The 16,478-nt window shown below is 38.3% G+C and overlaps 1 protein-coding gene across 2 annotated transcripts in view; it reads right to left on the bottom strand.

Moving 5' to 3' along the window:
* Positions 1-2,555: 2,555 nt before the first annotated feature.
* The window catches only part of LOC131436010 (protein anachronism), a 35,447-nt gene continuing 21,524 nt past the window's right edge, over positions 2,556-16,478 (bottom strand). Inside the window, exons 2-6 of one of the 2 annotated variants that reach the window (XM_058604420.1) lie at positions 12,446-12,673; positions 12,260-12,387; positions 11,969-12,193; positions 4,393-4,471; positions 2,556-4,321 (exon numbers count right to left, since the gene is read on the bottom strand). In XM_058604420.1, coding sequence (XP_058460403.1) covers positions 3,958-4,321; positions 4,393-4,471; positions 11,969-12,193; positions 12,260-12,387; positions 12,446-12,673 — 1,024 coding nt within the window. In that variant the 3' untranslated portion in view covers positions 2,556-3,957. The remainder of the gene's footprint in view (positions 4,322-4,392; positions 4,472-11,968; positions 12,194-12,259; positions 12,388-12,445; positions 12,674-16,478) is intronic. The other variant, XM_058604421.1, reaches the window with a different exon arrangement.

Below are 16,478 nucleotides of genomic sequence, written 5' to 3'. Positions count from 1 at the left end.
AATTCTTCCACTTTTCTTTTTTCTCTCCGTATTGGGACATAGTTTTGCGAATATATGAATAGGTGACGCTTGAGTGAAGATCATGTACACGCACTTCTATAGCACTATCTTCCATATATACTGGAATGTTGTACTTAATGTTCTCGTGCTCCACATAGTGCACATTGCTATTGTCTTTTGCGAATTGACTCTTCATAAAACTGGATGTAAATAACATTATTTGTCTTATTGCATTGAAGTAAATGCACACGTTTAATGTCAAGATGCATTTGCTCCTTAAGCAAACCTTCAAGTTCTCGTATCGAAGGTCGAATTTTGCACTGCCTAAAGTCAACAACAATTGTATTCTTTCGTGTCGGCGGTAGCTTTTGTTCGTTTGGTTCGCTCATTTCGAGGTCGTTCTATTGTTCACTACACAATACTGTTCTTGGTTTCTTCTGTCCCGGTTTTGTTTTACCGACTGACTTGGATGTGATGTGAAAGCGAACTGCGAATGCTAGAACAATGTTTGCTACCTGGGACCGGTTTTCGGGTTTTCCTAACGATGATCTACACGAGCAAAGCACTGTTTCATTCTGTATGTTATACTAGTTAATGCACAAACAATCCCTTGGTTCCTTTCAAAAATCGAAGAGAAACATGTTGAATAGAATACCACAGTATTATATATGAGAAAGGCATCATTACACCACTAGGTGGACTAAAACAGGTTTTTCTACTGTGTTTCTATACATTCACTCTTGTTTGTGTAGAAAGAGATTACGTGACGGAGTGTTACGATGCGTTACATACATTACTTTTTTGTGAGCGTTACGAAGCGTTACTTTTTATGAGTTATAGACGCTAAGAAGCTTACGATGCGTTACATACATTACTTTTTTTGAGTCGCAGGCGTTACGTCGCTACTCTTTTGTTAATTACAGGCGTTACGAAGTGGGTCATGCGTTACTGTTTTGTAAGTTGTAGGGGTTTTAAATCGTAACATGCGTAACTTTTTTTGTAAGTTTTGGATGCTACAATTACAATTTTAAAAAGTACACGCGTTACGAGACGTTACATCCGTTACGCTTTTCTAAGTTTGGTGTGTTACGCATTGTATGTGTTACTTTTTGTATGTTAAAATTGTTATAATTGAGTTTTGGCATCCCAATTTGAACGTATTGAAAATGTCAAAATTAATAAATTATTAGAAATGATCCTACAACGACATGAAATACACTCCTCTCGAAATCAGAACAGACACGAAAAACAGTTTGAGATACATTATGGAGCTGTTGATCCTGTAGATTACACCGTGAGAAAGAAGTTTTGAGAGTTACGTCATGGTCAAAAGTCCACTGCCGATAAACAGAGTCAAAACCACATAAAATGGAAGATGAAACTGGGGAAAATTGTTCTGGATGACCGGAAAGAGGAAGATGAGACATACTTATTTAGGGCCTCATACTTATTTAGGGCTCCGCGCACACTTATTTAGGGCTAGAAAGACGAACGCAAGCGCACTTCGAGTACATGTTTGGCTGAACTCATTGTTATACGCCAGAAAACAGTATGATTACCCGACAATAGACTGAAGTCAGCACGAAGGGCGTCTCAATGTGACAGAAAGATCATAATGACGGTTTTCTGGGATCGGAATAGTATACTTTTGGAGGACTACCTCAAATCAGAAAAAAAAGCAATTATTAGCGTGCATTGATGAAGCGATTTGAGACCGAAATGAGCTTACACGAAGCACATGAGCATCGCTACCATGGTCAAAATCAACGGTTTAAGTTTCAATTAGTTGGGCATTTCCTTCGTGCACCTGATTTGGCTTCCTCGTACTATCATCTGTTCTCAAACGTTTATTTATGTCTGAGAAATTTATGTAAGTTTCGTTTTGGAATTTCTGACCACTACACCCGAAACCAGTATAGCCAAACTAAATTTGATCCATAAATGTAGAAGATGTTTTCCGTTCTTCACGAATCGGCTGTGCTACTCTCGGCAATGAATTGTCGTCATTTGAAGTAGGAATTTTAATGATCTCAGAATATATGGCATCATCACAAGTCTTGTGGGGTTTGTTGTGCTATATAAATATTTATAAAGTCTTAGACATGCGTTACAGAAATAACATAACAGTAAACGTAAAGAAATGTAATACAATAATCTTCTTTCGGGCACAGTCGCAAATTTTATCTGAATACTCGAATAATGACAGTTTCAGTGGAAAAGTTTAAAGACACATAAGTAATCTTCAGTAACGTTATTTTTTTAACCCTACCGAAACGAAATCCTGGGTACCGGCCTGGAACTCGGTCTATTAAATAAGCACGTTTTTCTATAAGGATGGTAAAATATTTAAATGATATTTGGGTAATCTGTTCTGGAGTCCGTATGCTACCAGCAAGATGGACAAAATTTGTAGCTAGTTGTTGCCCTTTTTTTTAGAATATAGCTTTGAATTTAAGGAAACAGAAACGATGAGAGCAAAGTTGGTAGATTTCTTTTAGAGCAAGACGGTCCAAACCTTTTCTTTCTTTGTTTGGCTTTGAAAATACTCAACAAAATTCTTAGTTAATATTTTATTACGATCATACGTATAAACTACACAAAAAGCTTACGAGTATATTGGAGAATAATTCACATCTACTGCCACAATGTGTTACGCTAAAAAAATAGCATTTCAAGGAAAACACTCAATGAATTAAACTTATCATTTGAATATATACAAATCATTGTTGGGACACTGCACCGCACTGATATGCAACGTGCAGGAAAACGTCTTGTGACGTCATATAATAATAAATAATTTACAACTAAGCGAGAAATGTTTGTGTGTGTGGACTATTTTCCTTTATATACAAAAAAAATGTGTAATCTTGGAAGTCTCCTAAAACTAAATCATTAAAGCTGTTACTTGCGCGTACTGTTCCCTTACTGCAACCTAGCGTACTATATTTTCAGGACAAATAAATAAATTCCTTAACTCTAAACATGCATCGTCACGAGTTCGTGAGCACACAAGCCTGAACCCTAGCGAGTTCTCACGCCGAGCAAAAATCTAAGCGTTTTGTGTTTGTTTGTTTGTTTGTTTGCAGGGATAGTTATCGTATGTATGTGTATTCACTGCTGCTAATCCGTATCAAGTCAGTTTAGAGCCGTAACATAGGCCTCAACTCAACCGATTTACCGAAATTTAAGTACATTCTAATTATTATTCAATCGATCCTGCCCGTTATCGGGCTTCGATCAGGAAAACAAAAACAATGCAGAGCTCTGTAGAGCCTTTAGCTTAGATATCGAATTGTGAATAAAGTTAATTTCTTTTATGTATTGAATTGTTCTGAACCATTCATTCAGTCGTGTCGCGTAAAGTGATCTCATTTCGAGAAACTAGTCCTCAGTGTTTCTGTATGTTAGCAACCTTTACCGGTTTTAATGTAGATATCTATACTATCTTACGAAATAAAATACCGTGGAAAATACATAACTGATGAAGGAACTCGAAAAAAATAATTTGACTCTAAATTGCCCGTAACAGCATTCTGGGGCTTTTCTAAATGTAGGTATTTTCTTCGATTTTATTTTTCTGACCACCGATCCGGTCTAAAGCTTAGAATTTAATTGTTAGATTTTGTTCGAAGCTCTGGCTTGATTTTAGCTTCAATCGATTCAAATTTTACGTCTCTGAAAAGCTATCTTTTTAGATGATAGCATTACAAAAGAAGAGTTGATTACTGGACGTTTCAGGGACTCTGAATCACTCTCACTCACAACAGCCATGACTCAAACGAGTTGTTTTCGACCAACGGAAAACAAATTTTTGAGCGATAACTAAAACTTGAACGCCCTAACACTACTGCCGCTACTCTAACCGGTACACGTCGTCGTCATCGTTTTGCTGGTGGTGGTGGTAGTGGTGGTATTGGAGGTCACTCGTATGTATGCTGCTTACAATCGCTTGCCAAATCAGAGTTTTCGTTCCTCTAGGGATGCCGACAGGGAGTAATCTTCTTCACTTTCGGCCGAATTGACCAGTGCGTGACGGTGGTGATTTAGGTGCCGTTTCTTGTGCGGTTTGGTCAGTGAGTGGTGCGAGTGTACCGACGGGTGTTGCTTGATTTCAACTTCTTCGGTTTCGTACGAGTTTCCGGATGCAGTGGACGAAGATGAGGGACCGGTCGGTGCACCATCCAGCCGATAGCGGACATTGTAGCTGGCTCCTCCGTAGTGATGTTTCGGGCGGAATAGACGATGGTGCGAGTGGTGGCTGCTGGTGAAGTAGTGATGCTGCGCAAAAGTCTTGTGCATGGTGACGTCTATGCGGGGGACGCTGTCGGAACGACGAGGAAAACTTTAATAGATAATCATTCTGCAGGCAGGTTCTGGCAGTTCGGTACTTACTGTGGCACATCGTCCATTTCATCAGAGGACCATGCGAGTGAGTTTCGGAAAAAGTTCCATGGAAGTACGGTTGCTGTTGCTAGAAGAGAGAAATATACCGGAGTCAGTATCCAGAATTTTCCAGCTAGGATTCAATGAAAGATACAATAATAAGCTTAACAAACGAGCGCAGCTGTTCTGAAAGCTAAAAACGTTCAACTGCATTCTTGAACGACTGCCAAAGAATGCTAATGGGGGTAAAAAACTCGGAAGCCAATAAAGAAATAAATATTAAATTCATCGAAAACAAACCAAAACTCTTTGTGCAATGAGTCTCACAGCTAGTTAGTTTCTGAGTTAGCCGAACAAAAAAACAAACAAAACACATTTATAGCCATAGTTAATAGATCAAATCAACACCGTATGAAATACACTAAAAAGGCAACTGAAAAAACTTTACTCGGATCTTTTTACTTGCTTTACCTCCTTGGTCCTTTGGTAAGCTCTCGTATTAGAACAGATTGGTGCAAAACGGAACCCTAGCCGCCAATAGGCCTTAGTGGACGGAACGGACGGAAGATCGGAATCACGAACAGTTTGATACCCACATGTCTCCCATTTAATTGATCAGCAATTTACGAGTCGATGAGAGTTTCCCCCAGACCGATCGGACCGGGGGAAGAGTGAATGAAAATTCCACACCGATAGCGTAAACAAAGTCGAAAATATCGTTTCCCGCCGAATGTGCTCAAATATAAAATTGCCCAAGGAGGAGGAGAGAGAAAAAAATCGTACCGAAAGTGCAGTCGCAGCAGTGCACTGGCTTCGGAAATTGACAATCGAAAAGAAAAAAAAATTGCTTATTTGTGGAAAGAACTCGCCGGTGTCTGTTGTTACTTAGCGCTTCCCACTACGAGACGTTTGGTCTACATCAGGTCGTCTGAACTGCAAATAAAACCAACAGTCGGCTTATTGTTGAGGGTATGGAAATTGGTGGAAACAAAAAAATCGAGACTGTTATTGTTTTACACGTTCAATCCCCACAAACAGTAGACAGTGTACTGTATTTATGTAATCAGCCGGTGGTCGTAGAGTAGGACATTGGAAGTTGTAATGTTTGGTCTGTCTATTCTAATATTGGTTAGATTTTAAACTGTTTTTCTTTGAATTTTGTCAAGTGACCAATTTATGCAAATTAACTAATTAGAATGAAATCAACACGTAGAGATAGACCAGGGTGCTGTAATCCTTTGGCATGGATTAGATTGGAATGCTATAAAAACACCACTCTTAGGGTGTGGTGCAAATGCAAGATGAATAACCTTTCAGAAATTTTTCGACAGCTGTTTGAATATGCACTTTATTTCTGTTGTGAATCCTTCTTACATTTATACTCTTGAATCAGTAATCAACCATGAACATCTGGCAAAATGGTCTAAGAAAAAAGTTCGTCAAGCTGAGCAATGTCTGTGTGTGTATGTGTGTGTGTATGTGTCAAATAATCTCACTAGGTTTTCTCGGAGATGACTGAACCAACTTTTACAAACTTATGTTCAATGAAAGGTTTCATTGTCCCATACGAAATTCTTGAAGTTTATCCATATCCGACTTCCAGTTCCAAAGTTACGGGGTAGAGTGCAGGGTTTGGATGAACGAGGCAGTGAAGGTGAGTATACATGCTTCACGGCGTGTGATATTCATGAATAAATTTGCTTTACGAACTAAGCCGCTTTTGAGAAAGCGCGAGACTTGTTATTTCATTGGAATGGCTGTCCATGCACGAGAATAGTAGAGAGCGAAAAATGTTCACCCATACCGCTGTTTCTCCTTCTCTCGGTAAGAGAGAATGTCTAACCCCATAATTCATAGCAAGCAACTATCTTCACTGGACTGGATAGAGCTGACTATTAAATATCTAATTTTCGCTGACAGATTGATGACAGGCTCTAACTATCCAATGTTATTTGATTGAAAATTTTGCTGTAAAAATTTTACAATAGAAATTCAATGAAAAAATATTCCATGCGGTCCAAGGCAGATTATAAGACTTTTTTATCCAGCTGGTTGATTCACTCTCATACACTATTTCGATTAATCCCAATTAAACGCTATTTGGCAGGAATTTGATTTATAGAGCAAGAGTTAGTTTCTCTCTAGCAGCCAGCAGACAAAAAGCTTGCTGGCTGCTCGCAGTATTTTCTAAAATCGTCAGCAGATCACCATCGCTAATCTTGCGCTCCTGCTATTTCTGTTTATGATATTAAAGTGTAACTAAGAATTCTTACCCTCTATTAACTTCACGCGACTTAAATAAGTGATATGCAACAGATTTCGTGGCACAAAGTCATCGTTAACAGCCGTTTGCGTTTGGAGTTCACAAAAATATACGACAGTTAAGAGTCAGTCATCAGTTTATTGGCGAAAACTGAAAATTTAATCTTCAGCTCTATCCAGCCTCGTGAAGATAGTTGCTTGCTATGAATTATTTTGTGAGAGGAACGACATTCAGACCACGTGACAGACAATTATATTCACGGCTTCTGTGCTGTGTACCATCTGTGTATATGTGGAATATAATTGCTTCCACTAGCGTTTTGTTTGTGTATTTCTTTTCGGTTGGCAAGGCATCCTCTTTGTGAGCGGTGGAATTGTTCGCTCACAATGCAATGGAAACTGTATGTTCATTCACCGGTGGATGAATATTCCAAACCCTGGTAAAGTGTGTTAAAAATTGTGTACGTAAGAAAAATTCTATAGACGGCTAAACAAACCGATATCGGTTATCCTGGTTCCCGGTTTTCGACTAACGATGGGTGAAAATATTGTCTCCCGAATATCTCGGAAATGGATTTCGCTCACTTTTCTCAGAGATGGCAGAACCTATATTCCCAATCTTAGATTTAAATGAAAGGTCTTATGGTCCTACCAAAAATTACTGCATACTTTTCGGATTAAAAAAAGTTACAGTGCGAGGTTAAAATTGTATAAAATCTTCTGAATTTGAATGAAAATTAGTAGAGTTTGTACGTCATGATAGATGATGGCCATACGAACCAACTTCGATAATATTGGTTCTCGTGTTCCAGTCCCGGAAGTACCTGCAATACGTCTTACGAAAGTCATCACACTTTCTAGCCTGCCTTGGTTGCATACGCTCGGACGACGGTTTCAAGGTAGTCTCAGTCTCGATGTTCAACTGGACGCGTATAAAAGATTGAACATGGTAAAAAATTTACATTTTCATCTTATGCGATAGACGGGACTGAATGTCGTGGTGAGAGCCTGCCGCCAACAGCAACAAAAACAGTTATTCTGCGTGCTATAAAGTCTCATTTGGATTGAATTCTGGAACTGAATTCTTAAACTGAATTTTGGAACTGAAGTATTATCCTGGATTCTGATCCACCTGAACATTTAGAATTTAGCTCTAGAATTCAGGCTCAAAAGTTAGAACTAAGACTGTGGAACAGAATCCAGAACAGAATAATTCTGGAACTTGATTTTTGGAAGTGGTTTCTTGAATAGATTTTAAAACTGAATTTAAAATTCAACATCAGAATTCGGGAGCAATATTCTAAATATGATTTTTATCACTGGATTCTAGGACAAAATTTTAGATCTAAACTCCGAATCAGAGCTTTTGAACTGGACTTTGAAACATAATGTAAGTCCTGAATTCAGTTTAAAAGTTTATTTCCTGAAATGAGTTTCAGGATTTAATTGCTCAATTTAGTTTCAAAAATCATTTCCAGAAATGCTGGAATCGAACTCTGAACTTTGATTCTTGAACTAGATTTTGAAATTGAATTCAGTTTCTTTTATTCAAATTCAGAATCAAAGTTCAGAATTTAGTTCGAGAACTAGATTCGGAACCTGGATTCTGAAAATTAGTTCAGTTGCAAAATTTCAGAACTGAATTCTTGATCTGGATTCCGAGCCTGAATTTTTCAACTGAACTTCGAGACTCAGGTTCCAAATTTAGTTTTTTAATTCCGTTCCAGTTCCTAAATGTCCCGAATACAGGTTTTGATGAAGATAAATCAACGGTGGCAAAAAGTATTCAACAATTGAAAACAACGGATTAATTTCACAAAGTGGTTCCTTTAGAACCATTAGCATACACTGAGGTCTCTTTTTACGCGGGGGATACGAACCGCGCAAATAAAACCGCGTAGCTTCGGAAATCTGTTTAAAAACGTCAAATGAAGGAAAATTTTTTTTGATGCCAAATATCTTAGAAAAGCATGAAACGTCCAGACTGGTGCAATATCAAGAAACAATTTGAGATTTCCGAAATCGAATTTTTTTCGGTTACGTCACATATATTATAGCATCTCTCAGACCGGAAATGTTCCTTCCAAATTTGATCAACATTGTTAGCTTTCAAATAAGACTAAGTTCATCCAAATTCGTTGAATCATCTTCAAGAAACTTCAGCCGAAGCAAAATGTACACTTATAACATCATATCTCCGGCACCGAAAGTGACCTTTTGATCTTCGAACTTGATCAATTTCCCAATAATAGCTTTTAAACGAACCCAAGCTTGTTGAAATCGTTTCAGCCGTCTCCAAGAAAATTGAGCGGTAAAAAAATCTTTGAAAAGTTTACATACACACATACATACATAGTCATTTTCCGATCTCGTCAAGCTGAGAAATTTAAATTAGGTAAACCACGTTCAACATCAAGTTATATGGGAAAAATCCCCACTATTGAGTAGAACCAACTTGCTGTTAAATACATTATTAGAGAAAGATGGGATAAAACGCACCGCCGAGGCATAATGCACCTTTTGCTTTTCTGAAAAGTTATCAATTTTTTTCACTGAAATTTTAATGAAACTGAAAGTCAATTACATCTAAAAAATTTAAAAAAAAACCAATTATGTCTCTGTTATAAGTGATTTTTGATGGTCGTTTCATAATAATTTTTGTAGGGTGAGGAAGACGATTTTAATTATGTAACCAGTGAAGTTCTTTGCCAATCATTCGGGTTTCGAAAATTAGTTCTAATACAAACGATGCATTTGCAATTTTATAGAAAAATCGTCAAATTTATCGTCTCATATTTTTGGGGGCAAAACGACCCGAAATGTGTGAAGCAAAAGTTATCAATTTAATAAATAATAGTGAACAATCTTCCACCTGGCAAATATTTCGTGAACGAAAAGTCTAAAGCTTTCTTTAAATAAGAAGAAGAAGCTTTACGAGGGTGCATATTGACCCGTGGTTGTCATGAGCTTTAATCCGTTGTTATGATGGATGTTTACCCGTTGTTTAAGATTATCCTGTCTCTAACATGTTCAGATAATCGTCACTTCGCGTAATTCAAAATGTATATTTTTCATGTTTTCCACGATCGGGCGTCATGCCCCGCATATATTTCAATAGACAATTTTCAAGGGTTTCGGAAAATAAGATATTTCATGTATTTTTCAATGCATTCAGTGAGTATTTGTACGTAATTTTGAGAAATAATGATTACGAAAGATAGTCATGCATGAAACTCTTCCGTGTTATTCTCTATAGTTAAAATATAGCTACATTTCCTTAGGGGATGCGATTTAACCCCATCTACCCCTACATGGGACCACCTGGGAACAATTACAATCGATCTGATCAGTTCGTCGAGATTTCAAAGTGCTCGAGCTCAACTGTCTTACTTTTCCACAAAACGCTATTGAATATTATTCCGACCTTCAGTTTCGAGGCTACAGGAAGAAGTGTGTTGAAAATTTCAAACCGTCATTTAGACTGACGATACAAAAAGGGGAAAATTCTTCTAAATGTAACTCATAACTGTTTATAAATTGAAAAGTATTTATTAAAGTTTCAAATAAGTTTTTTTTTTAAATCTTCTAGCGATATTTGAAATAATATAAAAATATTAGAAAGGCATCATTACTCCACTAGGTGGATTAAAAAAGCGTTTCGGTAATAATCCAACAACACTGTTTGCTGTTTGGGGACGGGTAGGTCGATGCTTTTCACGCAGCCTACCTGCGTTCGATTCCCAACACCGTACAAAGCACTTTGCGACCCGTGTTTCCGAAAATCCAAATACGTCCGGAATTTTTGGTCAATTTATAGACTTCTACTTTTAATATTTTCTAGTTAGATAAGAAAGTGCAATAATACATTGTAACGATTTTTTTCAGAATAAATAAGGAATTGAACGCTAAAACCATCACAACTCGAGATTACATTCCTGCAGTTTTTCTTTCGAACAGCATTTAGCACATACACATTAAAGCTTCGATCAAAATATTTTTCGATAATAGTGGAAGAAGAGTTCTTCATTGCCCGCCTCATAATCCAGAAAAGGCGTCATCCAACAACCATTAATATCGATCGACGCAAAGAGCTCTTACCGGAATATATTTTATTTTTATTTAAGGGAATCAAATCAACTCGGTTCCTTTTTGGGCTTATTATTAAAAGGACACTAGTTTTTAAGCGCTGCACTTAAAAAGTTTTGGAAAGATGGAAACTAAACGCACTTTCCAGAAGGCTTGTATCCAGGGTTGCCATATATACAGATTAATCTGTATTTTACAGATTTTTCTGATAAAGAATTGTGTCCACCGTTTTTTCACCCAAACATTGCTGCTGCATTGCTTAAAAATATGCTTCTGTCTTTTGATGTTAGTTTCAGTTTTGATTGGGTATCTGAAAGTCAAATCTAATTCTATGACTCTCGTGTCGATCGTAGATAGAGTATTGCGATACAAACTAAATTTTCGATTCACTGAATTCACTCTAGTTTTTTTTTTCGAAATCTCGTCATATTCTATAATGTTTTGACAATTTTTCTATGTGCGTTTGCTCAATGGATCCAAATCAATCTTACTTAGCATATTTGCACTTTCAGAACAAAATCGATCCATCAAACGATGGTTTTTTTACAACGATTTGGCATACTCAAAACGATTTTCATTCTGAAAGTAACCCATCAATCGAAGCCGCGTCTTTTGCGGTCAACATCTTGGAATAGAACTATTTAAGTTCGGAGCGACTTTATTCTGCCGAAATAGCACAGATCAGAAACCATCTTCGAAATTCTCTCGCCTACCATTCCGCTGCTGGTGGACGAAAATCTATCCCATGACGGTAAAAAATTATTACCGAATTGTACAGCAAAATGCATATCGGCTGTCGCAAGGGAAATCCAACACCCCACGTTTGGATGCGTTTTTTGGTGGCGGTCCGAGAGTACGCCAAACACAAACGTGGGAATAACGCCGCTCATGGAATGTGTTTTCGTGTTCGGTTTCCGTTGGTAAGCGCGACCGGCGGCCCACCAGCTCGCGCTCGAATGGCTTTTTAGGGCTACTGAAAGCCAGCACCGCTTCGAGTTGGAGCAAACATTTCCGTTTACGGAACGCGCAATTTCCGCGATATCCGAAACATGGTTTGAGCTTGTCGTTTACGGAAGGATAGAATGGTGGCCGCCGTGGCGAATGTGACACCGAATGTGAGTAGTTTCTAGGAATTTTTTTTCTATTACGGAGGAATGTGGTCATTTGAGAGCTTGGAACTTAAAACATTTGTTGGATGGTTAGGAAGATAAAAAAGCACAAAAAAACACACACTTACCGTTTGATTTACTTGCCTCGGAGCAGTCGGTCGGCTGGAAAAATCGAGCAGCCGGAAGGGTATTGTCATCTTGATCCTGGACATCGATGGCGATGCCGAAATTGCGGTTAGGCTTGTCCCACAGTTTGACCGCCAGCAGAGTGTCCAAAGTGATCCATCCACGGAAGTTTCGGGTAATGGTAATGCTACTGCAGATGCGTTTCTTGCGTTCTGTAATCGAATTGTCTAAAGTGGAAGGAATCTTAGCGTTCTGAGCTCAACACCGGAACCAGCGGGGTGAGAATGTCATACCTTTGCTTTTCTTTCGCCAGTACACGGACGCGGTTACGCGAATCATCTGCTCGGCAGGATCCTTACAGTTATCGGACTCACGACGACTCCATCCCTCCGTTGAATTGCTACCTCCATTCATGTACAATCTAAACGTGTGTTTTATTTAGCACTCAAACCGAGTATGTCAGCAGAAATCGGACCTACCTTAAAATTGCCGAACTGACCGAAGTGTAAGGTTTGCTATGAGGGAGACGAAAGAAAAGATTCCAGGTATACTCGTCGTCCCAGAAGCTCTGATTGGTATGCTTCGGTAAGTCGCACACAGCGGAAAATGCCATTTCGTGAGTGGCACCCACATTCCCGAACGTGTCATTTCGCATCAAATTCGATTCAATGTTCTGTTTGATGTGGCCGATTATGTGCTTCTCGATGCTGCGAAAAGAAACAAAAATGGAAAGAAAAGACAATCATGAAATACACTTCTGTGAACATGAAAAATTCGCGCTCATTCAATGAGCTTGAAGTTCGACTAAATGTTGCGAAAAGATCAAGTTCCGCTAAATATCTAATTACCAAAAAAATCGAGCAGAGTGTAATATTCTTTTTTTTTTCTCTTGCTTCATTGAATACCTAACAACCAGTTTTTCTATAACATACCAACATTCCTAGAGAGCCCCGCCGACGGAGACACTTGCCCTCCCAAGACCCCAAGACGTAGCGTCCTTAGCCGGTTCAAATTCGTCACATCGACACATCAATCTCATTCATGCTGCTCCCAGACAGTGGCTAGACGACTACGCGGTAAAACCTTACCACTGCCGCCTCCCACTCCGACTGCCCGACGTTCCAGGCATTCGCAGACACCGACGCTGTAGTAGCTATAAATAGTTGTTTATTCTGCGCGGCCTATGAACAACCTTCTACGAATGCTGCTATTGCTGCTGCTGCTGTTGCTGTTGCCACTTCAGCTCTGGAAGGTGCAGTTAAGCTATTTAGTTCTGCACTTTCAATTGCAAACTATCGCCTGACTTTGCCGACATACATGAAGTTAATCGGCTGCAGCCAGTTTCAGGTGAAAAGTACGAGTTGGCGGTATGCATGGAGGCCCCTGGGGGGACAGCAGCTGTCCGGGCTTCTGGTGCAGACAGAACATCATCATACTGTGCCTCACTATGACCACGCGGCCGTACGAACTTGCGGTTTCACAGGGATACAGCCCCCGGGGGATATAATTAGCTAATTGGACCAACGACGAAGCCGAAGATGACGGTGGTGGCGGCGGCGGCGTGCTACGTTACTGTTGGCAAGTAATGAGCAAGCTACGAACCACTCCAGCCGCATCACGAGGGCACGTTCCGTTTTGTTCTACGTATGTTAGACTAGAACAGCATGCGGAACGATAAATTATATGTACAGTGAAATGCCGCAGAGCAGAAAAATAACTATGTTAAAGATAGTTACAGTTCATCTAGGAGATGCGCTAAACGAATCTGAAGAGGAGGATCCGGTCTTGATGCTCAGGGAAGGAAGCTGTGACTAGAAATCTCTTCTTGACAAACGAAGAAAAAGGATTGCGGCGGCTCTCCAGTGGATATCGTCTAGTCTTTTGAATATGTGGTTGAGAACGGCGGGTTTGATTGAATTATCCACTGGCTTTAGTCACGTTGTATCGCTGACTGACTTCTCGCTAGTCTTGCAGATTAGGCGTAATGAACTTTCTTTAGAAGTGCACGATTTACATCGGTTACTTGACATGGTTTGAGTGCATTTAGTTTGAAGGTACATACGACTTTATATCACTCAGAGGAAATTACACACCTGAAGGCGATTCTTGAGTTCGCTATAACGAGATACCAAATTCGATAGGCAGTTCGAAATTTTACTGATTGATCAGTAATCTAAACGCTCTTTTCCGAAATTCTTTAAAAGAATATTCTGATACCTTGGAACAGGGCATCTTGCAGAACTTTTCAGTAAATAACAAATACACCGAGATCTACAAATGCGTTTGCCCAGATTCCGTCCGAAATTCGACGAGACACTCATTTAATGCCATTTGTCGATTTTTCAAAGGTGAACATTTCGATATTTCGCGTAAAGATAAGCAAAGAACACTAAAAGACCTATACGATAAGTGAAACTAAAGACTTAGTAACTGATTTTCGTTCTATAATCTCAATTATTTCCACACGGAACGACCGAAATCAGCATTTTCGCGAAAAATTTAGTTGATTTGCTGATTTTAGTTAGTTATTTTTTGAGACAACTAAAAAAATCTTACTTTTGCTGATTTAGATTTTTTATTCTCATTCCCTTAATAATAATAAAATATTTGTTGAAATGACTATTTTTTTTAGTTGAATTCACAAATTAAACGTACTGTCATTTCTTAGCTAAGGCACACTTCATATCCAGTCAACTAATTTTTTAGTTGAATTAAAGAAATATAATGTTGTTTTCAACCAATATGAATGGTTGAATTGGCTTCTGCAATCTGCAGCTATATGGCGCCCTGTCACCGAAACGGTAACACCTTAATGACTACTAGCCACTAGATGGCACACTACTGCCGAAAAAAATTCAGACGCGGTTGTCTTTTCTATATTGGCAGGTATAAATACGATGTTGTGTTGGAGAAAAAGACATAAACGAAACGTAAACATCTTTTTGAATTTTTTTCCTTCTAAATCACTGTTTCTTCATTCTCACTGAAAACTTTGAGCACTCGGAAAACAAAAACCGAATACAAATAGTACACCGGACGGCGCAGCTCGGAAGGTTTGAAGATACAAAAAAACTTCATCACAATTAAAGTGAAACATTCGAAATTCACATCACTGCTCCGCGTAAAAACATTATTACGCACAATCGCTTCAAGTGCGCACAAATTCTGAATAAATACACTTTCCACTAACAGTTTACGTCATTTTTACATATCGGTTTAGAAAATTATATAGGGATATATCGTAACACATGCGAAAAACATCTAAACAATTTGCGAGCAGTTTCAACAAGACTGTCCCTTTTAGCTTTTTAATGGATTGTTTTGCTTTGACACTGCTGTCCTTCAGTAATGACGGTGATAGATAAATAGAATCAAAGTTTCTGATTTTAATAACGAAATTAGTTGTCAATGAGAATTTTGTGTTGGATTGAAATATTGCTGGTTTGTGTCCAGAATATTCGCCAACTAAACACATTCTCTAAAAATAAGTTTTTTTCAGCACAGTAAATTCTACATTTTAACTAATTTTATAGTTATTTTGGAAATTTTGTTGTTAGAATCAACTAATTCAAAAACAGTAATACGAATTAGGCGCAGAGCTAATTTCGGTCGTTCCGTGCAGGTAAAGGTGACGTTGAGGAGTACTAAAAGCATATTTTATTTCCAGATTTCTTGGTTTGTTTAATTTTTTACGTATGTTGAAATTGAAATTGTTTTTTCATACAAAAAAGAATTTTTTTTTTCTGCGTCCAGTTACTGTAGAAAGTAAAATGGATAACGCAAATTTATTGGTGGAGAATGCTGGAGCCAAGGAATAGGTACAATAATATCATATTTATATCACAATGAAGTTTTATAATGTTGAATTTCATTTTCTGGAACATAACATATAGGAGACAGCAAAATCATTGTTTGATTCAAGATATATTCTACATAAATATTATGTTTACTTTGTCAATGACACCATCCAGTTTTGCCTTTCTCATAAAGGAAGTGCTATGCAATCACTGTGAAAACCAACTTTTTAACCGAGACCCGAAGGGCCGAATGTCATAAACCATTCGATTCAGTTCGTCGAACTGTGCAAATATCTAGGAGCTTTTTCTCTGTTTGTGTGGCAAAAATATGCACGCACTTTTCTCGAAGAAGGCTGGACCGATTTTCATAAACTTAGATTCAGATGAAAGGTCTTATGGTCCTCATAGCCTGCAATTAAATTTCACCCCGATCGGACTTCCAGTTCCAGAGATACTCACATTTTCAAAGATGCCAGAACCGATTTTCAAACCTAGATTGAAATGAAAGGTCTTAAGTTCCCATAGCCTGCAATTAAATTTCATTCGGACCCGACTTTCAGTTCCGGAGTTACAGGGTAATATTGGAAAATTTAGGAAAAAATTTGCATTCAATTACCTCGGAAATGGCTTAACCGATTTTCATAAACAAAGATTCAAATGCAATAGTTATAGTTATAGTCCCTAAAAATTGCTGGAACATTCCATCTCGATCCAG

This window comes from Malaya genurostris, chromosome 3, assembly GCF_030247185.1.
Source record: "Malaya genurostris strain Urasoe2022 chromosome 3, Malgen_1.1, whole genome shotgun sequence".
Classification (NCBI taxonomy): domain Eukaryota; kingdom Metazoa; phylum Arthropoda; class Insecta; order Diptera; family Culicidae; genus Malaya; species Malaya genurostris.
Note: the sequence above shows the minus strand (reverse complement) of the source record. Positions and strands in the feature narration are given on the sequence as shown.